The sequence below is a fragment of the Protopterus annectens genome, chromosome 17.part0 (genome assembly GCF_019279795.1).
Source record: "Protopterus annectens isolate FY-2018-M chromosome 17.part0, PAN1.0, whole genome shotgun sequence".
NCBI lineage: Eukaryota > Metazoa > Chordata > Ceratodontiformes > Protopteridae > Protopterus > Protopterus annectens.
Window position 1 is genome coordinate 139,461,101 of NC_056751.1, and position 26,975 is coordinate 139,488,075.

Sequence of the window (26,975 nt, forward strand, 5' to 3'; positions counted from 1 at the left end):
CTTTAGGGACTTCTGGATACAAGGGTGGGGCTGTCGGTTTACGACAGATAACAGATGTCTCGTCATCTTTTTTATGGACAAAAAATACACCTTTTGCACTCGAGCCACCACTTTCCTTATTCGAAAATTGTTCCGTATGCCTCTTATTAGCTTCTTTTAACCATTTCTGTGCTTGAGGGAAACCCACCTTTACTTGATTTTTAACTTTGCCTCCTGCGTCCTTACGCAGATCTCTCTCCAAATTTTGACATTCTGATCTATTTAAGTTACCACTAAATCCATAATTTGTCTTTCATTTTGGGCGCCAGAAATGTCAAAAGATTTTAATACTCTTAACATATACTGGAAGAATCACGCAGATAAAAATAAGCAAAAAAGGTTTATTTTACATGCATGGAGACATGCTACAAAGTACATGGTATGTCAGCAGTCTAAATTCTGCACACTTCACATGGTTTTTTATACCCTTTCCTGCACGTACACAGTGACTGGTTACTAGACAAGGAATTTCACTCAAAGCTATAAATTCATATCCTGGTGCCTTAGATGGTCAGAGGTCAGGCACAAGATAAGCTTGTGCCTGGATCAAGGTATCATCTGTGCATTCCTCTTTGGTCAGCAAATTCTTTACAAGAAAAACAACTTATTTTAGCTTATTTCTTTGCACGCAATGCAGTTTCACATTTTAACCCTTACTATACATGATACAAAGATGTTGAACACAAAGATTCTTACTACAATTATGTACACACAAAGCGTACAACAATACTTGCTTCTGTGTGTACGTAATGTATTCAGGTAAGTAAAGTCTTATTTTTAAACACTACACATATTCGATTTACTGAAATCTCGATCATATGGTCTTGACCATATGAAATTCGAGATTTAGTCATTCGATTATGTGAAGTGTTCCCATATATATATATATATATATATATATATATATATATATGTGTGTGTGTGTGTGTGCGTGTATGTGTATATGTTGTGGTTTGACAGCAGTGCATGTACAACCATGACATGTTTGCAATGTAGTTGCAGTAATATACAAGTACTATATATATATATATATATATATATATATATATATATATATATATATATATAACTGTTGGATCAGTCTAGCAATCCAAGTTTTTGGAAGTGTCATTAACAATCATACTGTAACCAGTGAAATGCTACCTGCAGTAAAGTCTTGCATCAGTCTCTCCAGTATGGAATGTATGTAGTTGGAATCCATGGACAGATCATTCTATCCCCAAATGGAATTTACAGGATGTTCCTGGAGGCAGCAGAACATTGTTGAAGATGTAGATATAATAGGTATCTGGGAATGCATGGTTTACAAGTGTTTTTAAATCATGGATTGTCGTAGGATGATTTATATAGGTGGTCATGCAGTTAATACAGACTGATGGGATTAATCTGAAGTGGATGGTAGTGTTTGCTGGGGTCAAAGCCAAAACTGTTGGGAGAAGAACGAGAGAAATTCACGCAGTAGATAGGAAATGATAGAGTCGCTGTGGTGCAGCGGTTAGCATTGTTGCCTCACAGTAAGAGGTTCTGTTCAGTTCTCAGCTGGAGCACCTTCTCTGTGGAGTCTGCATGTCCTCCTCGTGGTCGAGTGATGTCTAAAGATATGCAGGTAGGTGTGTGCGAGAGTGGGTGTGCCGCCTTTGAAGGTTTGGTGTCGGGCTGGCAACTCTGCACCGTAAAAATCCACTGCCAATCATTAGCGGACCAGAGTTCCGTTGTGGCGATCCCTAAACAGGAAAAGCCGAAAGTCTTTTTTTAGATAGGAAATGATAGAATTAAGTTAAAACTGATGATACCATTCAATTTCCCATGGCTGTGACAATACAAAGAGGATAAAATTAGACTATGTGGGTGCTTCTGCTAATGGAAACGCAAACCATTGCAAGATGATGGAGGCGTGATGATATTTCTGCCTTTACAAAATGAAAGATAATAGTAAAATAGTTTTATGAACATGAATTAGATAAAGAAAAATACAATAAAGTACTATAGAAAACAGTATGATAAATACTGCAGTTTAGTGGCTTGGTCACACAGTTAAAATGCAAGTATAAAATATTATGGTATTGCCTTTGTTCTGTCCATTTCTCCTTCCTTTCTTTTCTAAGTTATATAACGTTGTGTGGTTCTTATGATACGTATAGTCCTACAGTCAGTCACTCTGTATTAGATTGCTTATATCACAATTGCTTCAGCAGTTTGAGGTGGCATCTGGTAATGTGGTGGTATTTACTTCACATAAAGAGCGGTACTCTTATTTCTGAAAGTGTATTTTGTTTAAACTTTTCCAAACACACATCCTTCTGCGAAAAGAGCAAGACAAGTTTTTTCAAGTTGCAGCAACCTTTAGTAAGGAAATGTGGGGTGGAACCAGGGGCTTTTCACTTGGAAAAAAACGTTTGTGTATTTTTTTTGTTTATGATCTGTTTGCTCATAACAGTACAAGCTTACACATTTCATGTGTATATGCATACTTTTGCTGTCAGTTACAAGTAATTCCAGGCAGCTGTGACACACGCTTAGTTGTTTTGGGGCCTTGAGTGAATGCATTTTTATAGGTCACATTCAGAACTGAAAATCTGTGTTACAGTTTCATTGTGAAGTTAAAGATGGCTGTTAAATATTGCAGTAGCGTACCTGAATGGGGCCCCTGTTTCCTCTGTGTTGCCTACTTTTCTTACTTGAATACTTCAATAACTATGTAAATTTCTAAAACGAGATGTCATAGTATTTTTGTACAGCTTGTTAGGCTTATGTACAAGGAGGGTATACTGTAGTACTGGCAGTGTCTGTACTCCTATGTATGACAAAATAACACAAAAATGTGAGATAGTAAAAATCAAACTATATTCAAAGGATTTCATCACAAATTGATTTGCTTGTTTTAACTGTTTTGATTTTATTTCTGCTCTGTTTTTCTAGGACCCATACTGGCACTGGATTCAGCTTCAAGTGTATTCTGGATTATACTGATCACTACAGGTAAGATATTTTGTAGTCAAGAAGTTGTTTCTTGTTTGCCTTTCTTTCCATTACCCACCAGCTAAAGAATCCTTCCTTCATGTCCACATTTTATTTGTTTGAAGTTCACCTACCATCATATCAAGGCATCCTTGCTTATTTGTAGAACCCAAGAATTGTATCCTCATAGTCTGCAATACCACCGCCTTACAGTGAAATGAGATGTTTAATATTGTAATGTCATATCCCTGTCTCTGCCACCATAGTTTTTCTTCATGCGCACTAAGATCTAGCATATCCTCTGCCAGTCATTGTTGCTGGCTCTATGATATAAAGAGATTAGAGCCCTGATTATGGTATTGCCTTTGTTCTGTCCATTTACCCTTCCTTTCTTTTCTAAGTTATATAATGTTGTGTGGTTCTTATGATACGTATAGTCCTACAGTCAGTCACTCTGTATTAGATTGCTTATATCACAATTGCTTCAGCATAGTAGTCAGGAGCGGCCTTAGGTCAACTGGTGCCCTAAGCAAAAGGGCTCCACGGCGCCCCCCACCCCAGTGATTCAGCTATGATGCCAGGTGCTAGAAGAACCAACTGGGGGAAAGTGGGGTGAAGGGAGTGAATGGCTCAGACTTGGTAGCCCATCCCATAGTGAGAGAGGTGCCACCTAGTGGCAAACAAATCTTGTTTCAGAAAAAAGTGGACAATGATAGGTGCTTCAGCTTGCCAGTCAGTGCAGAGTAATGTAACTAACTAGGATTCTGTGCGTGTGTGTGTGTGTTTGTCTTTTTGTAAGCATGTATGAAATACTGGACCTAGCCATGTTCCAGTATTGCCCTTCTGTGGCAGGATACATCCAAGGGAGCCCGCAGGATTTTTTGCAGGGGGGTGCAAACCCAGAGCCCCACCCACATAGCTCTCCCCGCCCCCTGCCAAAACAGCCCCGCCCAAGTCCACCCACCCCCAAGCCCCGCCCACACAGCCATTCCAGTGTCCCATTACTTGGCTATTTCTCCCCATTTGCCATAGACACTGTTCAAATCTGTGTGCATACTGTTTTATGCTTTAGTTCTACAATGATTACAGGCAGTTGGATTTAATTTACAACTTTTATTTCAAACATTATAGCCCAAACACTGAGACATTTACTAAACCTAAACAAAGCAATAGTCTTACAATGAAAACAGACTTGGCATTAAAGCTTCTCTACTTTTGAAACTCACATTCAATGAAACAGCATTGAAACCCACATTCAAAGAAAATGCATCTGGCCAGTGGCAGGTTATTTACCTTTGAACTGTTTTCAAGCAATAGGCTCCTTGCACACTGTTAGGGCCATGCAAAAGTTTTGATTTACCTGATTGCATTAATTATAATATATAATTGAATTATATCCCTTGTATTATACAGCAACACTTGTTTGAGTGTCTATGCTGAAGTAAAAGTAATCTGAATAATTCCACATTAAAGATATATGAAACTAATGAAGATGTTGTTGCTAGAAAACAACTGTATATTTCAGTGTTTCATCTACAAATTCAGTGCCTGCTGCCGTCAAAGAATAAATTGCCTATGTTAAATTAAAAAAATGGTAAGCTGGTATATTGCAATAGAAAATGGATGGCAAGCTGAAAAACAGGTTCATAGTTATTAGGCATCTCATCCAAAGGAGGACATCCTCAGGACTGCAGCATATAAATGTACGTGCTGTAGGAATAGAACCTCAAGCCTCTACATTAAGATGTATTCTACTTGTGGTGCTACTAACATAGCTTTAAAACTTTATACCACAATAGAGATACCATTTGCTAAACAAAACAGTTGCACATTGTAAATAGACTTGGCATGATCAGCAGTAAACTTCGCTTCCCTTAAAACTCACAGTTCCTTGAAAATGCACTTGAAAATAAATTCCACCTGCTAACTCTAACTTGGGCATTTCACTTTCTCTCTCTCTCACAAACATACCATACCCCTCAAGGCCTCAACCTTAGTGCAAGAAACCTGGACAAAGCCTAAAATAAATAGGGACAGATTATAAATATGGCTCTCATAAACTTAGAAAATTGCAAGAGTAACAGGATTTGTGTTAGAATGCATTTTTCTAAATGATATGACATCTAAAACTGAAATGTCAAATTTTTTAGCAACTTCAATCCTTTTTAGGAGGAATATGGGGCAAAAATCTGGACATTCTGCAAAGACCTGGACAGCTGAGGGGTATGCTACCTCCCTCATACACACACACACACACACACACACACACACACACACACACACACACACACACACACACACACAAAATAATTCTGGTCAGACTTGAATTAGTTCTGGGAAGGTTGCACTGAACGGCACCGTGCTTGATCTGAAGTGGGTGAAATCCTGGTAGCCAGTGATAATAACGGATCTGCAGCTCAGCAATGTGGAGCATTAAAGCATTTTTAGCAGAGCATTGTTTCATCACTACCTATTGTGTTTGCACATAAGCTGTAGTTATTTCAAACATCTGCCTTCTTTGATTACTACAGAGTACATTTACCCACCAGAGCTATTGTGTTTTGTCTTCAGTGTGGAGCTTACCTAGTTGTTGCAGGGCTTGGCTTTTAAGTAAGGTAGCAATGCTTATTTACCATATACCATTAAAGCCACCCAACTAAGTGCACTAACACACAAACACTGCTACAAGACACTGGTCTCCAATAAAATGTAATGAGTTTCTGAAAATACTGTAATCCTGTCCTTTTATTACAAATACTGTCATATGCATTTCAATACCCAAGGCTTATACATTATCTAGTTATGTAAATATTCTCTGCATGGCAACAACGAAAAGGCTTTCAATGCTGGTAATTATTTAACAATATGCTTACTAAAGCTTACTTGCATCTTACAATCTCCGACAAGCTTACCTGATGTTCATTAAACCATGGCTACTTAAACAGAGCAACAGGGCACTGTGACAGCATGCAGTTCCTGAATAATAAGAAGCATAAATCAACAGTATAAAAATCTGATAGAAAACCAGAACATTCTGCAAAATCAAGGATAGATGAAAAGCCACGGTCGTATTTGTGATCTACCTTGGATGGGGGAATACTCTGCACACTTACACTGCATAACTGCTCCTTGCCTTCCTTGGACACATCCAAAGCCACTACAATGGAGGGTGGGGTGCAATAAGTATGTCATAATTTGAAATGTCTCTGGCTGACAGTGATGGCTCTGACACTCATACCTCTCATCTTCAGAGCAAGAAATCTGGACAAAGCCATACATAGAACTAGAAGTGGGACACAGGCCCAAAAATAAGGCCAATTTTTAAATATTGCTCTTATTAACTTAGATAATAGAACAGTAGTAGATCTTGCATTAGTACGAATTTTCTGAAGGGTATAAAATCTGAAACTCAAATGTCTGCCATTATTTTCTAACTTCAATCTTTAATGACTTGCCACTAATTTGCCAGAAAACCACAAGTTTATGAAAAATGGACCAAAATGTGATGCAAAAATACCTGTCAAAAAAGGGACACCTTTTTAGTATTAACATTGTTAACTTGAGCAGCTAACAAAATAAGAGCATCTACATGCATTTCTGAAATAAAAGTAATCTATAACTCTGATCATTAGTTATATACAATTGTAAACCCTCCACATTTTCTTCCAAAATTGCCATTTTGGAGGAGGGATTATTAGGGGAGAGCAACATTTTGAGCCAAAATTGGGGACAATTGAGAGGTTTGGATATTTAATCTACAGTGATTTGCACGTACCTCTCAACCTCTTAATGCAGGAAATCTGGACAAGGCCAAATATATTGGGGGAACATACAAACACTACTAAAATTGCTCTTGTATAAACTTAAGACAGTCTTGCATTAGCATGCATTTTTCTGAAGGTTATGACGTCTGAAACTATGTGTCATTTAGTGACTTCATTCCTAAATGATTTGCTAGAAAACCACAAATTTTATGAGGAACAAACCAAAAATAAGAAGCAAATATCTATTCATTCTGCAAAGATATGGACAACTGAGAGGTATAGTTCAATCGGGGCTGTCTGAGATCACTACCCCCCCTCACAAAATCATGGTCGAATGGAGCCTCCTCCTGCAGCCATTCCAATGTCCCATTCCTTGGTTATTTTGCCCCATTTACCATAAACACTGTAATGTGCATACTGCTTTACTTCTGCGATGATATAGGATTTCATTTGAAAGTTTTATTTTGCATTTTACAGCACAAACCCTAATACATATCTGTTAAACAAAGCAATGCAGTCTCACAATGAAAATAGACTAACATTAAAACTTCTCTGCCCTTGAAACTCACATGCATTGAAACAGCATTGAAACCCACATTCAAAGAAAATACATTTTGCCAGTGGCAGATAAATATTAACTCTGGGCTGTCTTCAAAATCATAGGCCCCTCGAACATAGCATACACATGCTCTTTGATACACCTTCCTGACTGTATTACATTATATTCCTTGTATAATACAGTCCAGTTGTTAGAGGGCATTTTAAATTTATTGTTTTGAACATTTTTCCAGTAAACAATGAAACAAAATGCATACACCAATGACAAAACTGCCCAATTCAGAACATTTCCATCATAAAAAGTTTACTTAACCTTCTATAGTCCACCAGTATCAGTAAAAAATATGCACAATCTCTTAAGTAGTAAAATCCATATTAAAGAAATTTGTAACTAATAAAGAGGTTGCTGCTTTATATGTCATTATTTAATCAACAAATAAAGTGTCTATTGCCCTTGAAGAATAAATTGCCTATGTTGCATGCAATAAAAAAATGATAAGCTAGTAATACCGCAATAGGGAATGGATAGCAAACTGATAACAGGTTCATAGTTACTAGGTATCTTTACCAAAAGGACTGCAGCATCCACCCCCTTTACAACACAGTACAGTATCAGCAATGCATCTACCTACTGTGGGAGTAGAATCCACAGCCTTCAGCATCAAAAGCAAGGACACTATCTGTTGTGCTATTAACAATGCAAGCAGACTAAACATAAGCAGCACTAAACTTTTGCTCCCCTGCAGCTCTCAGCTCATAAAATCTACTCGACACTCAGCTGTATCTCCGAACTTTGCAGCACAAGAAATCTGGAAAAAGCCAAAATTTATTGGGGGGGGGGCAAAAGGCCAAATATGCTTGTATAATGTTGGAAAGTTGCTAGAATAAAATGCTGCATTACCACCATACATTTCACTGCCACGTCCTGAACCCAGGGGACCCTGTGAAAAACAGTCAGAGCAACATACCACTACATCAAATCAGCTGTTTTGTGAAAGAGGAAGACTGAAACTTAAATGGCTACCATTTAGTGAATTCAGTTCTCACCATAGCACAGCTGTCAACCTCTAGGAACAAAATACCTGAACAAAGCCAATAATGGGTGAATACAACCCCCAAACATTCAGTGAATTCAGTTCTCACCATAGCTCTCACCCTCTTAGCAAAAAACACCTGGACAAAGCCAGTAATGGGGGAATATAGCCCCCAAACATATTCAGTGAATTCAGTTCTTACCGTAGCTCTCAACCTTAGCACAAAACCTGGATGAAGCTAATAAATACCTGAACAAAGCCAATACTGGGTGAATACAGCCCCCAAACATATTCAGTGAATTCAGTTCTTACCATAGCTCTCAACCTTATTACAAAACCTGGATGAAGCCAATAATGGGGGGGAATACAGTCCCAAAGACAGGGATACATTTCAAATATCCATCTTGTACACTTAAAAAATTGCTAGAATAAAAGCTTTTGTTACCATGCACTTTCTGAAGAATATGAAGTCTGATATTGAAATGAGTGGCCATTTTTTTTTTAACATTTGTTAACCAGGAAAGTCTGACTTGGAAAATAAGCTAATTTTTAGCAGAGGCCCAGGGAGAAACACTCCAGACAGCCAAGAATCAAATGAGAGAACATGTAGCTGTCAAGCAATAAGGACACAAATACAGAAACCACAGATTTTATGAGGAACAGAAAGAGTATGAGGGAAAAACCTGCAACATTTTTACAAATGGTGGTGGGTAGAGATTAGGCTGTTGTCACTTGGGCCCAAGGTACAGGGTTCAAGCCTTATTCTCTACCCACCACCATGTAACTCCTAGGGCATTTTACACACACACATCATGAAGTATACACTTTAAGGGATCACATCAGCAGTTTGGTGCAATAGTAAAGCCTTGTCTAAAATATCTTCTGTGACTAAAAAGCCTTCATCCCTATTAGTGTTCAGAGCAGTGTGCATTTGCATGTCACGATCTATTGAGTAAGCCCATCCTTTGTCACTGTTGTTCACAATACTACAGAATATCATATTAACTGCTGATGCCATGGAAGACATCATTATTAGTTGTTAGAAAGCACACACTTTTAAGGAATGACACCAGTGGTATGTTAAAAACAATATGAGTCTCAAAATATTTATTGAGAAATCAAAATAATATAGCTTGTCAGCCTTTACCCGATGTTGATTTATCCACATCATATGTATTGATGAACCCATTGCTAATCAAATCAGCTGCTGTGTTAAACAACCATAGGATGTGAATCCACCTGGATATGAACCACTGTCTATATATGTAAATATTCTTGAGAGCTCTGCATCAACTGCTTCCACTACAGACTTTAAATTACAGGCCTCAGAAAGTACTGGCATAAGCATGGTTTTGGAATGCTGATATATCCCATTAAATGTATGTTGAAAGATCAAAATCTTTAGACATGTCAGTGTTCACACAACTGAGAGTCAGCCATATCACCATTGTTGGTTGATGAAATCCTGTCTATTACATTAGTTGCACATTGCCAGACTGGATTCATGTCGCTTTATCAAAGGCAGTTTTGGCAAATACAATAAATAAATAAAAAGCAGTTCACTGGAACCACCTTCAGCATAAACATTTTTTTCAGGGAGCAAGACCCCCCTATACACCCCATGTGGAGGGACTGCTGACACACACACAAACGCACACACACACACACACACACACACACACACACACACCTACCTTACTAAAGCCGCCCGTTTCAGTTCCCGCTCGCTTGCAAGAGTCCCCTCTCCAGTAAAGTCCTCTAAACTGTCCGTTTTATCTCCCGCGCTTCCCGCTCGCAAACTTCACGCAATGATCACAGCATCCTCTAAACTGTCCATATTAGTTCCCAATCGCAAACTTTGTGCGATGATGTCAGCACGCCTGCGACTGGACTTCTTAAAGAAGAACGCCCTTAAAAAAAAAAAAAAAAAAAAAAAAAACATTTTTTTTAAATCAAAAGATTAACTTGTCAGCGGATTCCAGGGGGGTGCAAGTGCACCCCCTTGCACCTGCCTGCGGGCGCCCTTGGATACATCATATTGCTGTCAAGATGAATTGTGTAGTATATAAAATTGCTCTCCTCCTTATGTGAAGGCCTACTATTAACTGGATCTTATATCTAGTCTATCTGCAAGACTAGTAGGACTTGGAAATGAAATGGCTGATTTGTCAGTGGGAAACCAGAGGTAAGTAGGAAACGGTAGTAGATATAGAAAGAAATCATGATATTGTTGAAGACCATGGCTGCTGTGTAGTTTTGAGTCATTCTATCCTTCAGAAACTGAATTAACCTCGGATACTCAGCTTTTTTGTTGGAATTTTTCTTTGACACTGCAATCAAATACTGTTTTTCTGCTTCCTATGTTTAATACATTCCACAAGAATTGCTTACCTGTGTGGTATTGTTGTCATTTTTTTTTAGAGCATTATATTCTCTAACTTGAGGCAGGTAAGTTTCCTACTGTATTACTGTTGCCCCCTGAGAAAAGGTGGTACAGAAAAAGGAATTCTGCAATGTGACTGTGTTCCTTGCTGTTATCAAAAAAGTTATAGTAATCTGCGGGTTGGTACAAGGATTAAGTACACATGTGAAATTCCTCTTTCCTGAGAGGAGATTGTCTATTAGATAAAATACAACAGAATCAGTGGATGTTAATATCAGTTTTTATTTCTGCAACGTGTGTGTGACTAAAATTGTCACTTTGTTACAGCATCATATGAGAAAACAAATTAACACAGAGCAGCTGTCTTTGTTCTGTATTTGCATTTGCATGGAATTCTGCACATGCTAAGACAGTGTCTCTTAGTATGGGGTAGATGGTGACAGTGGATGGATTGTGGGATCAAATTGGTGAATCAGTCAGATAAAAATGAACATAATGAAATATGTAAGATTTGCTAGCCTTATATAAAAAAAAGTAATGTTACTGTAACGGTTTTATTTCTTTCACCATTGATGAACTACTGAAAAGGGCAAGGATGTTGGACCAGTGTGTGTGACACCTCACCTATATTCTTATTCTCTTCTTTGACAATCTTTCATTTTTGAGACAGCTTTCCATCTTTTTAAGGTCCAAATATCTGAAATACTGGGATACTTAAGCTTAAAGTCCCAGAAGCTGTCTTGGCTAACTGCTTCTAAAGAATTTTGACTGCTGGACGTGGCCAGAATTTGTATTTTGGTGTCCGTGCATAATGACACCCACTTCAAAGCTTACTGAGTTTCTGTACTTCATTCGCTGGCTTTGGGGTGATGACAGAAAGTCACCAGTTTAAGGAACCAGTTTTCTTCAACCTTTGAAAAGGGTTGTAAATGTTCTGTTAATATAGTGTTAACATTTAAAAACGCACAATTTCCTGTGTGCATCAGTAAGCGTGGTTCAGGCACATTTCTAAGTATGTTGAATTTGGGGGTTTGCCAAAAGTTTGTGCCATTTGGAAGATTTAGCTTGAGTCTTGTGTCACTGATTGGTTGAAAAGCTTGTTTAGTGTCAGTAGACCTCAACAGTAATATTAAAAGGCACATAGTGAAGGATGAAAAAAAAATGCATAATATATTTGTTAATACTTCCATAAGTCTGTTTGTAGAATAGTTTTTCAGGCAATTAGCAGAATGTAATGAAGGGTGATTTATGGAGAGATACTACCATAAAGAGGTATCAGATATTATGTCTTTGCCTTCCCATCTTCCAAAAGCACACAGTTTTCTTTAATATTAACTTAGAATAATTTGAAAGAAGGCTGTTTGCTGTCAGAGAATCATGCAGTGTTGTCTGCTTTCACAGAACAGAGAAAGATCCATGCGTATCTTCGTAGCATATACCAAGCTGGTAAGCACTAGCAAGTGTCTTAATATACCAGAACAGAACAGTGATAGATAAGCTGCTCAAAGATGGCTTCCTTTAGTGGAACCCAGGGTGCCTGTGTAGATCCTGTTTTGAATGTGTGAACCAGAGCCCACTTTTTAGATTGGGAAAATAAGACCTTTTTTGACTACCATAATTCTTTGGCTGGTATAGTAATTGATCTATTTCCTGAATTTTAGCAGCCAACTTAGAACTGAAAGACAAAATCAAATACTTGGCAATATGTCAGTAGAGTGATAAAAGTATCATCTGTACTACCCAGATTCTTCCTAAAAGAGAAAGTCCCAGCCTCTTCCAAATATGACCCCAGTAAACAGTTTGTCCCATTGCAATTTAAAGTCGAGATTTATAATTTTTGGGATGACAGCATCAGTTTTGACTTCCAAATACTTTGGGGAGCTGTGTCCCCAGAAGTATGGAAGAGCAGGAGCCACTGAGCTAATTGGTACCACTTTGTTAACTAGGGAGACCTTTGTTTTATTCACATTCATCTTTAACCTAAACACAATGCAGGTAAGTTGATGCAATATTAAATTTCTTTCTGCTGAAGGATCCTTTGTCAAAAAAAAAGGATTGATGGACATTGCGAAAAGGGGGACATCCTTTATGATCCTCTGCACAAATGAAACAGACCAGGTGAGAGTACACTCAGCAAGAATGGTTGCACAAAGAGCATTACAAAGTGGTTTGATTATTTTTGATAGATTCCAGAGGCAGTTACATGGCCATTCAACAAAATTAAATATCTTTTTTGAAATTGACAACTGCAAAGGAATTGGGAAGTTTTTTGAGACTTAACACAAGGAGGCAAGTGGTCTGAAGTGAAACCCATACCACTCCTGCCCTTAACAAAAACAGCTTGTTGTGGGCCAGTGGGATGGCCCAGGGTCGTCTAATTACTCATATTTTGGCATATATTTTTGTTTTTTTAGTCAGTAAAAGTGGTCTTTCTGACTAGACTTGCAAAGTTGAGCATCTAGCATTTGTGATTTCATGAAAACACTGAAGAGAACAGGATTAGTAAGCTTCACCAAATGTTTGGTGATCATAGCAGTGTATACGTTGGACCCCTGAGCTTTCCTTGTAGTTAAGCTAGCTATTGCATCTCTAACTTCCTGTAATAGAGTGAGGGTCTGAAGGAGTATAGCACCCAATGCTGGAGTATAGCACCCCAATACTGGGTTTGTGGGAAGGTGCAGAAAATAAAGGCTTATGTTTCCTTGTCTTGAGTTTTTAAAATTGACCCATGTGCTTCTGTTCCAGGCTCAACTAAAAACACTACCATAGCTGGTCTGTCACTTAGCACTTCGCTTTTACCTATATTCTGATATCAGTCCCTGATATGGAAGGTGATCTATAACCTGAAGTACAAACTTCTACATGGCCTCATCCTACTCTGTTAATGGATAACCCAAATGTGATGACTGCAACAGTGAAAGACGAAGAACATCTGCAAAGATTCCCTAATTCCCTAATTATTTGCCCCAATATAGCCACGGTGGTGCAGCGGTAGTGTTGTCACCTCACAGCAAGAGGTTCTCTCTTTCGATTCTCAGCTGGAGCGCCTTCTTTGTGGAGTCTGCATGTCCTCCCTGTGGTCGAGTGGCATTTGAATGAAGTGTGATTGGGCGTGCCTTTGTTGAAGGTTGGGCATCGGGCTGGCACCTCGGCACCATAAAAACCTACTGCCAATCATTAGCGGACCAGAGTTCCGCTATGGCGACCCCTGACCGGGAAAGGCCAATAGAAAAACAACAACCTTAGTTCCCTTACTAATTTCCTCCAGTCTATTCCTGCTCTGTTTTACCTAGCTTTTGTACCCTTGTGCTCATTCTTATTGGTAACATCTCATGTCTCCATTCCTATGTTGGTTTAGTTCTTAGAATGCTTTCTGCTACTGTACTAATATGATGTATGGTTATTCTCCTTAAAAACCTGCATCCGAAATCCTTCTATCTCCTTGTTTCTCAAGCTCACACCCTCATTTCATCATCATCATTCCCTTCCATTTTGAGCTATAACCTTCTGCCGGTGTTATATATGTGAGCTTTAACTGCTTAGCTCTGAAGTATCATGTCAAATTAGGTAAGCCTAAATCATTATAATGTCCTTCTATTCACATGTTGCAGTATTCTCTACATATTGGTTTTCTGCTCTTGCTACCTGAATGTTTGACCAGTATACAAAAGATTTCAGTCACTGTATGGTGCGTGGGACGTCTGATGTGGTCAGCAGAGCGTGGGCCATAAAAGTGATGTCTGCGTGCATTAAACCTCAGAACTTCTCAGCCGTCAGTTGAACGTCCGGTATTTTTGCTTTCCCAGCCGTCAGATTCTGGAGAACTCGGATAAGAACCCTGTAAGGGAACCATCTTTTCAGTCATTGTTTTCTAATGCTTGTTCATGTCATCCAGATAGGGCAAGTGTAAGTGCGGACGTCAAATATTGCACAGAGACATCCACAATCTGTGCTTGTTTTGTTTAGTTAAATCACATGACTACAAGGCCTGCCATGTCTGCCAGGCTTTTGTTCCCAAAACTCTACATAGCCGACTCCATGTGCTCAACTTATACATGGAGAACCAACATCTTAAACAGCGCTAGGTATGGAGGGTCCTTCCGACTTGCCTGCTGAACCGCCAAAAAAGCCGACCAAGGCTTGCTACTGTCGCTGCAACTCCACTGTCCGACGCTCAGCCTGTGGCCGATGTCGGCATGGTTGATGCTCTGGCTCCACCTCCCTGGATATAGCAGGTACCTCTTTGGAAGCCGCAGAATCCTTTGTGGAAAACACATCCAAGAAGGCTTTACGGACGTCGGTCTCCAATGCTGAGGGGGAACCAGGGCTTTCGGCAGGCCGTTTGGATCCCTCCGTCCCTTTGCAGATGTTTTTCGTCTTTCACTGTTGCAGTCATCACATTTGGGTTATCCCTGCCAGGGTAGCCCTCAGCCGGCCCAAATACCAGAGACTTATTATTTCTACGTCAGTTGCTGTCGTTTCAGGACTGATGTCAGGTCATCAGCAGTAAAAAGTAAGGCAGCCGCTGATGCCATTACATCAGTCTTTCTTGCTCTGGAGCCCAAAGCAGAAGCAGTTTGTACGAGTGCCGGTTAGCCACTACCTGAGTTTTTGTCTTCCTAATTGAAGTTGAAGTCTTCTAAAGCTAAGTACCCCATTGGGGATCCTTTTTTCTTGCACTAACCATTGTCAGAAAAAGTTAATTGTCTCGCCTGTGGAAAGCAAATACCACTCTGAGACTTCCATTCTTACTACGTCACTTGTGTAGGCCCAGACCACAATGTCCCCCGTTGTCACTTCTGTGCTTTCTTCAACGCCAGAACTGTCCATCGTCGGGCCCTTATTGTAGCCAGATATTTTCGCTTACAGTCCTCGAATGTCAATATGGCTTCGGTAAGCCATCCGACAGCCGATCTACCAAAAAACGTAAAGATAAAGACAGAGACGGACCGCACAGGTCCAAACCTACCGATGACGCTTCCATTAAGCTAGTCGTCAGTTCTCCGGTCCTCAGTGAGGTGCTTTCGCAGCCCCTGATACCTGCTTCTGTGGATTCGCAGTCCGTTACCGAGACCTTTCGGAGTCTGGTATACTGCAAAACTCTTCTTCGAATAAGGAACCTGCAATTGTCTCTACCTTAAATGGGTCCAGAGCCACTGAGCAGGCACCGGCTTGCGAGGAAGTCCTTCGCACTACCGATTCTCGACACAGACAGATGTCTTCTTTTGCGACTACCATTCTTTCTAAAATGACCGAGTTTCTAAGGCCCAGGGTACGAACCACACCCAAAAAACCGGCCCACTCTCAGGCACCTGCTTCTTTGCCTCAGCCTCAGATGCTTAAAATGGTGGAAGACCTTATCATGCTGATCAGGGGAAGCCAAGCTACCCCTTCCAAAAGGAAAAGAGATCTGACCCCTCTAGTTGTGTCTGAACAAGTCAGATGAATCTGATGCATCTGAATATGAAGACATGCAACCCCTCTCTATTTATTAGGATTCTGATGCAGAGGATTCCATTCCTTCAGCCTCTCCCCCAGAGGATTTTTCCTTTGGGGAAACCCTGAATACCTTAAGGGGAGCATTTCCAATGGGAGAGTCAAGACTATCCTCAGTCTAAAAAGAGACTGGGTGAATTCCTAGATCTTCCGTAACAGACCCTTGGCCACCCCCCCCCCCCAGTTCTGGATGTTGTGGAGGATGTTTTCCTGGAATTCAGCTTGACTCCTGATACCCTCCCTCCTGCACCCAGAAAACCAGACAGGTACTATAGAGTCCCTGACTCTCTCAAATTTCTTTTTAAAAGTCCCACTGCTGACCCTGACGTAATTTCTCAAGGGCCTAAAGGAATTAAAGCAACCTCTGCTAAGAATCCCATCCCCTCAGCTAGGGATTCCCATGCACTGGACAGATGGGGTAAAAAGTATACACCTCAGTTACTCTTGCTATCAGGTCACTAAATTGTCAGTTCCATATGCTGAAATTTCAGCAACATACCCTGGAACTCCTTAAACAAAAAAATTCTTCCTTTCCTGCTTGGGCAGAATCAAAAGAATTACAAGAGTTAATGCATTCTGCCAGTCAAGTAACTAAACACACCCTGCATTGTGGTGTTGATGCCCTAGAAGGTTCTTGCAGGACAGCATTCACTGGATCTGTAATTAGAAGGCATGCATGGCTTAAGCAACAGCCCCTGCCAGACCATGTCAAATCTAAATTGTTGGATGCCCCCTTGCACAAAGACAACTTATTTGGCACTAAGGCAGAAGAAGTCTGGAAGAAAAAGCAAAATCTATGCAAGCAGTTAAGGATTTATCGCAGGTCCAGCCTCCTAGGTTCAGCAGACATTGTCCCACCAAGCATCGGTCCTTTCCTGCTCCCAGTAAGCCAATCCAGCCTAGACCCTGGGGAACTAGACCCCCCCCCAGACAGCAACTACAGGGAATGCAGAGATCTAAGCAGTAGACTTCCTCCACTTCAAAACCAGGGAGTTCTAAGCCACCCCCTTATGGTAAGAAATCACAATGACTTACCTCCCCCACCCCCTACCTCTGCCCACCTTCTCTTACCCTAAGTGGAAACTCTCCTTTCATGCAAGCACCTGGGCCACCATTACCAGTGACCACTGGGTTCTGAACATAGTGTCTCAGAGATACAAATTTTCCTTCCACACCCTTCCAACCCCAAAAGGGTTTCCAGATCTACCACCAAACCAGTGGGCAGAAGCTCAAATGGAAATCCTTTCCCTGCTCTCTATGAGGGCAGTAGAGCACGTTCCTGCAGAGCAGATGGGGCACGTTTTCTACTCCAGACTTTTTCTGGTGCCCAGAAAAGAGGGCACCTGTTCTAAACACCTTCCTGGTGATCCCAAAATTCAAAATGCTTACCCTCCAACAGCTGCTTTCTGTGCTCTCCAAGGAAGCTTGGCTAGCCACCCTAGATCTAAGAGAGGCCTACCTCCACATTCCTATCAGGGAATCATGCAGGAAATATTTCCATTTCAGGATAGGATCTCAACACTTTCAGATGTTCATCGTGTTTCACTGTTGCAGTCATTACATTTGGGTTATCCTGCTGGCAGGCTACCTGCAGTCGGCCTGAATTCCAAAGTCTAGGTCCGGCGTTGGTTGCTGTCGCCTCTTCCCTGACGTCAGTGCACCAGGGATATAAAAGATGCAGCCGACGCTATTTTCTTCAGTCTTTCTTGCTGTGCGGTGCCCGAAGCAAAAGCAGTTCGCATGTGCCGGTTGGCAGACTCCTGAGATTTTCAAAAGCGAATTTCATATCCGAAGTCTTCATTAAAGCTAAGTACCCCATTGGGGAAACTTTTTTCTTGCTCCAGACTGATGTCAGAAAAAGTTAACAGTTGTATTGTTGTATTTCTTGTGGGAAGCAAATACCTCATAAGGATTTTCAGTCTTACTGTATTCCTTGCCTAGGCCCTGATCACACCGTTGCTAGCTGTCGGATTTGTGCTAGATTTAACCAACGCACTATTAAGCGTCGGTACGATTTTGCCTTTCATTACTTTGACCAAAGATTCAATTATATAATGCCGTCAGAACAGCCGACGACCGGAGTTTATAAAAAGCGCAAGGAAAAAGAAAAGGACATGCATCCGAGGTCCAAAACCGACGACGAGACTTCCTGCTAAGCCAGTCGCCAGTTCTCAGTGAGGCGCTTTCACAGCCCCTGATGCCCGCTACCTCAGAGCCACAGGCCACTGATGACTCCCACGTGGAGCCAGCTAGGCCTCTGGATACTCAAGGTATTGGACACTTGGAAATTATTCCCTCAGATGGGTCCGGAGCCGCTGAGCAGGCATCGGCTTCTGAGGGTGTTTTCAGACCTACACCGTTATATGTAAAGCCTACTTCAGCTTCCAAAGCAAAGACTAAAGCAGTTCTAAAGACAAAGAAACAAGTACAGCATTCTCCTAGACAGACTTCCATGCCTAAAAAACAGATGCTCAAAATGGCCAAAGACCTAATTACCTTGATCAGGGGTTCCTATCCCCCTCCTGACAAGAGGCCTAGGCAAGAGACAGACAGAATATGAATCTTCAGATCAGGTTTCCATTTCCTCTGACTCCTCTTCTGAACAGGAATACTCTCTTCCTCCTTATGAGGATTCTGATGCTGAAGAATCTATCCCTTCAGCCTCTCCTCTTGAGGATTATTCTTTTGGGGAAACCCTGCATACCATGAGGGAGCACTTCCACTGGGAGAGCCAAGACTACTCAGAATCTAAGAAAAGGCTTAGAGATTTTCTTTTATTACCTCAGCACAGGCCTCTTGCTATTCCCCCTGTGTTAGACATTGTAGATGTATTTTCAGAGTCCGGCCTTTCTCCTGACTCTCTACCCCCTGCCCCTGTTAAACCAGACAGATACTACAGGGTTCCAGATTCACATAAATTTCTTTATAAAAACCCTGCTGCTGACCCAGAAACTATTTCTCAGGGTCCCAAAGGGGTCAAGGCTTCTACTGCAAAAAACCCTATCCCCTCTGATAGGGATTCAAGGGCACTAGACAGATGGGGAAAAAGGGTTTACACTTCTGCTACTTTGGCTGTGAGGACTTTAAATTGTCAATGTCATATGCTTAAATATCAGCAATACTTACTGTCACTTCTAAAACAGAAAATGTTGTCAAATTCTGATTGTGTAGAAAATAAAGAAATACAGGATTTATTGCATGCAACTGAATAAGTGGGAAAGCATACATTGCAATGTGGTTTTGATTCTCTGGAGGCCTCTTGCAGGGCCGCAGTTACTGGTTCTGTCATTAGGAGGCATGCTTGGTTAAAGGAACATAATCTGCCTGATCATGGTAAAGCAAAATTATTAGATGCTCCATTACAGCATGATACCTTATTTGGTGTTAAAGCAGAGGAGGTGTTGAAGAAAATGGAGGACAAAGCGAAATCTATGCAAACAGTAAAGAATTTCTTACAGGTACAGTCACCCAGATTTAGCAGGAACTGGCCTACAAAGAATTGGTCCTTTCCAGTGTCAGGCAGGCCACAAAGAGGCAGATACAGACACCCCAGAGGCAGATCCCAGCCCCAGGGCTCATACAGGCCTAAACAGTGGGGCGCTTCTACCTCCAAAAACGGAGAAGACAAATCACAGCCATACAGGAAACAGTCCCAATGACTTTCCTCTGCCAGAACCAAGCACTTATCTTTTGGCAGCCCCCTTAGGGGGAAAACTAGCACTTTTTTCTCAAAATTGGCACATGATCACCTAGGACAAATGGGTCTTGAATATAGTGTCCCAGGGCTACAGGTTCCACTTTCAGACCCTGCCAAGGGCAAAAGGTATGCCAGACCTGCCACACAATCAATGGACAGAGGCACAAAAACAAGTTTCATCCCTCATGGACATGAGGGCCATTCAGCAAGTACCACAGCAAGAGCAGGGACAAGGATTTTACTCAAGACTTTTCCTGGTACCCAGAAAGGACAAAGCCTGGAGACCAATACTGGACCTGTCTATTCTAAATACATTTCCGGACGTCCCAAAATTCAAAATGTTGACTCTGCAGCAGCTTCTGCCCATGCTGGGCAAGAAGGCTTGGCTTGTAACTTTGGACCTAAAAGAGGCATACCTGCATATCCCAATCAGACAATCGTGCAGAAGATACCTCAGATTCATAGCTGGCTCAATATACTACCAATTCTCTGCACTGCCCTTTAGCTTATCTACTGCGCACAAGGTCTTCACAACATGCCTGTCACCAGTAATTGCATTTTGCAGACAAAGGGAATTCAAATATATCCTTACTTGGATGATTGCCTTATTCAAGCAGAGAACAAGGACATTCTACTAAAGCATCTGGCGTTTGTAAAAAGATTATTAATTTGCCTAGGGTACACAGTAAATGAAAATAAATTAAAACTAGTACCCTCTCAAGAGATAATATTCCTGGGTGCAAGCTTAAATACAACTGCCCAGATGGCTTCTCATACCAGACAAACAAAGGCAACTGACTTCTTACTTCAAAATGTTGGCAACAAAGACCTACTTATCTGCAAGAAAAATTCTGCAGGCTTTGGGCTTCATGGTATCCAGCATTCTGCTAATTCCATATGCCAGACTGCATATGAGGAAACTACAATGGTATCTAAAAAGTGTTTGGACTCAACATTGTCACAGCCTGGAAACATTAATTACCCTCATTCCTTGCCTGCAACAGGAGTTTCGATGGTGGGCACAGGCCTGTCACCACAACAAGGGACAGCCATTCAGCCTACCCACAGCCAGGCAGTCAATAACAACAGATGCATCAGATTATGCCTGGGGGGCCCACATGGCAGGAAAATGTATTCAGGGCACATGGCCCACAAGCCAAATGCATCTTCATATCAATCAAAAAGAGATGCTAGCTGTTCAGAATGCCCTGACAGCTTTCAAGGATCTACTTCATCCAGGACAACTACTACTAAGGACGGGACAATACTACAGTCATGTGGTACATAAACAAGCAGGGAGGCACACATTCCTACCCCCTCTGCAGAGAAGCCATGACTTTGAGGGACACAGCATTGACTTATCAAGTACACCTGCAAGCACAGTTCCTGCCAGGAAAGAAAAATACTCTGGCAGACGAACTAAGCAGAAACCACATGGATCCCCACGAGTGGAAACTGGATCCACAAGTCTTCAGCATGATAAAGAAATGGGGATGCCCAGACATAGATCTATTTGCCTCCCCTCACAACTGTCAACTACAGAGATTCTGCACAAGGACTTATCACAAGCAAACATGGAAAGTGGATGCTCTATCATTCAGCTGGAAAACCCTAACAGTATATGCCTTTCCTCCTCTACCTCTCCTCCCCAAGGTACTCCTAAAGGTCAGACAAGAGAAGCCAAAATTGATTCTGATTGCTCCAGATTGGCCCCACCAGCACTGGTACCCAATCCTAAAGAGCTTGTCTCAAGGCCCAGCCTGGACATTGCCTCTAATTCCTCACTTACTGACCCAACGAAACAATCGGATCCTGCACAGCTAACTCAGAACCCTAAATCTGGCAGCATGGCGGATAATGTAGCCATTCAGAGCACACCTCTCTCTAAAGCAGTGATGGATGTTATTTTGGAGGCCAGGAGACCCAGTACCAGAAAATCTTATGCAGAAAAATGGAAAAGATTCTGTGCTTGGAACCAGGCACAAGGAATTGACACGTTTGTACCAAATATTCCTCAGATTTTACAATACCTAAATAAGATGCTGGGGAAAGGCCTATCCTTTTCATGAATTAAAATCCATGCCTCTGCCATTTCAGCTCATTACAATATGGAACCACCTATTTTTTCTCATCCGTTGCTAAGGCAGTACCTCAGAGGGGCCAAAAACATAAGACCTCCAAGGAGAGCACCAATACCTGCATGGGACCTCAATTATGTCTTGGAAAAACTCACACTGCCACCTTTTGAGCCAGCCAATACAGCTGAAATAAAGTTCTTATCTTGGAAACCAGCTCTGCTCCTAGCAATAACCTCTGCAAAATGAGTCTGCGTTACAGGCACTCATGGCTGTGGACCCTTTTATCATTTTCCATCCAGACAGGGTTTCTATGAGGACAAACCCAACATTTATGCCTAAGGTAGTGTCCAGTGTGGCCCTTAACCAAACCATTCGTTTACCTACTTTTTATCCAAACCTACAGAATAAGGGTGAGAGACTCCTGCATTCTTTGGACATACACAGACACCTACGCTTCTACTTGGACAGAACTAAAGCTTTCAGAAAGACTGAGCAACTCTTAGTGGCATATGCTGCAGGATCACAAGGAAAGGCGATCTCAAAGCAGACTATTTCAAAATGGATAGGCCACTGCATTCATTTCTGCTATTCACAACATGGCAAATCAGTGCCTAAGGGCATTAGGCCACATTCAACCAGAGCAGCAGCCACTTCAGCAGCCTTCCTCAGAGGAGTACCAACCAAAGACATTTTAGAGGCTGCAACTTGGAGTTCCGTGCACACTTTTACCAAGCACTACCACTTACCTCTCTACTCTGAATCCAGAGCAGGCTTTGCCACTGCAGTTCTGCAGGGCCTTATAGCCTCTCCTAATCCTATTTAGACCCAGCCACCCAACCTCAGCTTTGGGATTCAACCCAAGTGTAATGACTGCAACAGTGAAACACGACGAACATAGTACAGTTGTGTACCTACCATAAATGTAGATGTTAGAGTGTATTCACTGTTGCAGTCCAGGTTACCCACCCACCATCCCCCTTTTCTTTGCTGGGACTTATCTGTACTTCTCTATCCTATACAACCTATGTGGTGTATTTGCTTGTAGATGAAGGAAATGTTTATTTTAGTGCATGCATACTTATTGGCATAATTTTTAGCCTACCAATTTGGGGGCACCTGACATCTGGGGCAAGAAAAACTGAAGAAAATGGTGTTGGCTGCATCTTTTATACCCCTGGCGCACTGATGTCAGGGAAGAGGCTACAGCAACCGACGCTGGACCTAGACTTTGAAATTCAGGCCGACTGCGGGTAGCAGGATAACCCAAGTGTAATGACTGCAACAGTGAATACACTCGAACATCTACATTTATGGTAGGTACACAACTGTACTTTCTCTGCACTTCCCTTTGGCTTATCTACTACTGCTAGAGTTTTCACAAAATGTCTGGCTCCAGCCATTGCCTTTTGGAGACAAAGAAATATTCAGATTTACCCATACTTAGGCGACTGCCTTATCAAGGCAGACAACCAGGAAAAGCTACTCAAACACCTGGCCTTTGTAAAGACACTACTTACCTCCCTAGGGTACATAATCAATGAAAAGAAATCCAAACAGGTGGCCACCCAAAAGATTATCTTCCTGGGAGCAAGCCTGGACACAGCATCCTAGATGGCATACCTTACACCAGAGAAACAAATTTTCCTGACAACCTACTTCTCTCAACTAGCCACCAGGCCCCAGCTATCTGCAAGGAAGATTTTGCAAGCTCTGAGGTTCATGGCTTCTTGCATACTACTCATTCCATATGCCAGACTGCATATGAGGAACTTCAGTGGTACCTAAAAAGCCTTTGGTGTCAACACTCTCAAGACCTGGAAACTCTTCTACCTATAATTCCTTGCCTCAGAAAAGATTTTCTTTGGTGGGCAACAGCATGCTCCCACAACAAGCAACTACCTTTCTCACCACCCCCTGCCACCCAGACCCTCACCACAGACCCATCAGACTATGCTTGGGTTGCACACCTGGATGGCAGGTGCATACAGGGCCAATGGAGCCTGCAGCAAATCCCTCTGCACATCAGTCAAAATAGATGATGGCTGTGCAGCATGCCTTGATAGCCTTCAAGCCCCTTCTCTCTCCAGGGACTCCCTGATCAAAACAGACACCACCACTGTGGTTTGGTATATCAACAAGCAGGGAGGGACTCACTCCTACCCTCTATGCAGGCTGGCCATGACTCTTTGGCACACAGCCTCTGCCATGCAACTACACTCAATTTGGCAGCTTGGCTTATTCCCTAACCCCCAAAATATCTGCCAGTCTCAGTAAACAGGTACTAGATGTTATCCATGAGGCCAGACACCCTAGCAATTATAAAATCTTATGCTGACAAATGGAAAAGGTTCTGCACCTGGATCCAGGCTAAGGGAGCCAATATGGCACAGCCCTCCCTCCCTCTCATCCTAGATTACTTAGCTGACCTACTACACAGTGGCCTCTCTTTCTCCTGTATAAAAATTCATGCATGTGTTATTTCTGTTCATTTTCCCACTGAGCAGCCTCTTTTCATACACCACTTGATCAAACAGTTCCTAAGAACGGCCAGCAACTTGAGGCCACCCAGAAGGGCACCAACACCAGCTTGGGACCTTAACTTTGTACTGGAAAAACTCACCCTGCCCCCTTTCAAACCAGCTTCTTTTGCAGCGCTACAATTGCTCTCCTGGAAAACAGCATTCCTTCTGGCCATCACTTGAGCCAGAAGAGCCTCTGAGCTACAAACGCTCATGGCTGTGGAACCCTTCATCATCATCCATGCTGACAGGGTATCCCTCAGAACTAACCCATTCATCGTGCCCAATGTGGTGGCCAGTGTGGCTCTCAACCAATCCATTCATTTGCCCACCTTTTTTCCTAATCCACAGAACAAGTGCGAAAGGATCCTGCACTGTCTGGATGTGCACAGATAGCTCAGATTCTGTCTAGACAGGACTAAATCCTTCAGAAAGTCTGATCAGTTACTGGTTAGCTTTGCTACAGGGGTAGAAGGCAAAGCCATCTCCAAACAAACCATCTCCAAATGGATAGCATACTACATCCACTTCTGTGAAAAACAACATGGAAAGCCTCCCCCCATGGGGGTCAAGACACACTCTACCAGAGCAGCCTCCACCTCTTTAGCTTTCCTCAGAGGAGTCCCCACCAGGGACATCCTGGAGGCTGCCACCTGGACATCTGTTCACACTTTTTCCAAGCATTACCACCTGTCTCTCTTCCCCAAATCCAGGGCAGGGTTTGCCTCTGCAGTTTTGCAAGGCAATCTTAGTCAGCCCCTAGTTTCCTAGACTGCCTCCACCCATTTCCTCCGCTTTGGGAATCAACCCAAATGTGATGATTGCAACAGTGAAACACAAAAAACATAGTGCAGTTCTGTACACTTACTATAAATGTAGATGTTAGAGTGTATTCACTGTTGCAGTCCTGGTTTCCCTCCCTCCATCCCCCTTTTTATTCTCTTCCCTTACAAGGGGCATATTGGTATTTATTTTCCACTGGTGGAGTTCTTCCACCAGAACCTAGCTCCCACTTGGGGGCTCCTGACAGGTTAGAGCAAGAAAAACTGATGTAATGGCATTGGCTGCCTTACTTTATGCTACTGACGACCTGACATCAGTCCTGAAGTGACAGCATCTGACGCAGAAGTACTAAGTCTCTGGTATTCGGGCCGGCCGAGGGCTACCCTGGCAGGGATAACCCAAATGTGATGACTGCAACAGTGAATACACTCGAACATCTACATTTATGGTAAGTGTACACAACTGTACTTTGTCCGACCCTCTGTTCAGACACCTGCTAGGCCATCCCTCAAAAAAGCAAAGGGGAAGCATGTATCCCCTGTTACAGTAAGTATACCGGATTGGCAGGCTTTCTCTCAAAGCCTATTTAATGCCTTTGCCTTTATGGCCCTGCGGATTACTGATCCTGGGACTTCCACAATCCTTCCTCCAATTCTGAGCCCTAGGCCTCAGGACCCTCTCAGGTGGAAGAGGAAGAGTACTCTGATTATTCTGAAGAATCTCTCTCCTACACCTCTCAGTTCCCTTCCCCCTTGGATATGGTTCCCCAAAGGAAGTATTTGGTGATGCAGATTCTCCAGCAGAAGATCTAACCTTTGGGGAAACTATAGCTAAAATGAAGGAACATTTTAAGTGGGAATCTTCTGAGATGACTTGGGTACAAAAAAAGGTATTATGACCTCATCCAGATCGACTCTCCAGCTCCTGCTGCTGCTCTTCCCGTTCTTCCAGCCTTTCTGAATGCTTTTTCAGCAGCATCCTTGGATCCAGACTCCCACCCCCCCAGCTCCACACAGACCTGATGGGCTTTATAAAGTCCTTGAGACAGCCAAATTTCTAGTAAAATGCCCAGTTGCAGACCCAGCCACCATTTAAATCTTCACTGACAAGGCTTCAAAACTACTGCCTTCTACTACCCTCCTCCCTGCTGACAAGGACAGCAAAGCCATGGAGCATTTGGGGTAGAAGATGTACGCATCTGCAACTTTGGCTTTTAGAGCAATCAAATACCAGACACACATGTCTAATTATGCTTTATTTCTTTTGGAGAAAATTTCCAAACAGCTGTCTGACTCCCCAGATTCAGAAGAGAAAGTTCAACTGTGCTCCCTTGTTTCCTGGGCTTCTCAGATCATCAGGCACTCTATCAAGTACAGCTTTGATGCTGCTGAGGCCTCATCCAGGTCGGCAGCATCAGCATCTGCCCTAAGAAGGTATTCCTGGTTACGCCTTCAGCCCCTACCAGTGATTCTAGAGCTAAGCCGGTAGATGCTCCTTTGGACAACTCAGCCCTATTTGGAATAAATGTTGTAGACTTGTTCAAGATCTTGCAACAAAAGGGGAAAGAGATGCAAGATTCAAAACATCTACTGGTATCCCCAATTCCAAGTTTCAAAGAAGTTGTCCTTCAAAAACTCAGTTAATCAGAAAGCACTCATGGTACTAG

At 42.1% G+C, this 26,975-nt stretch overlaps 1 protein-coding gene across 1 annotated transcript in view; it reads left to right on the plus strand.

Annotated features, from left to right (window-relative positions):
• Nucleotides 1–26,975, plus strand: part of LOC122791413 (fatty acid amide hydrolase-like) — a 1,249,544-nt gene that overhangs the window by 221,690 nt on the left and 1,000,879 nt on the right. Inside the window, exon 5 of the mRNA XM_044059161.1 lies at nt 2,959–3,018. Within this exon, the coding sequence (XP_043915096.1) occupies nt 2,959–3,018 (60 nt within the window). The remainder of the gene's footprint in view (nt 1–2,958; nt 3,019–26,975) is intronic.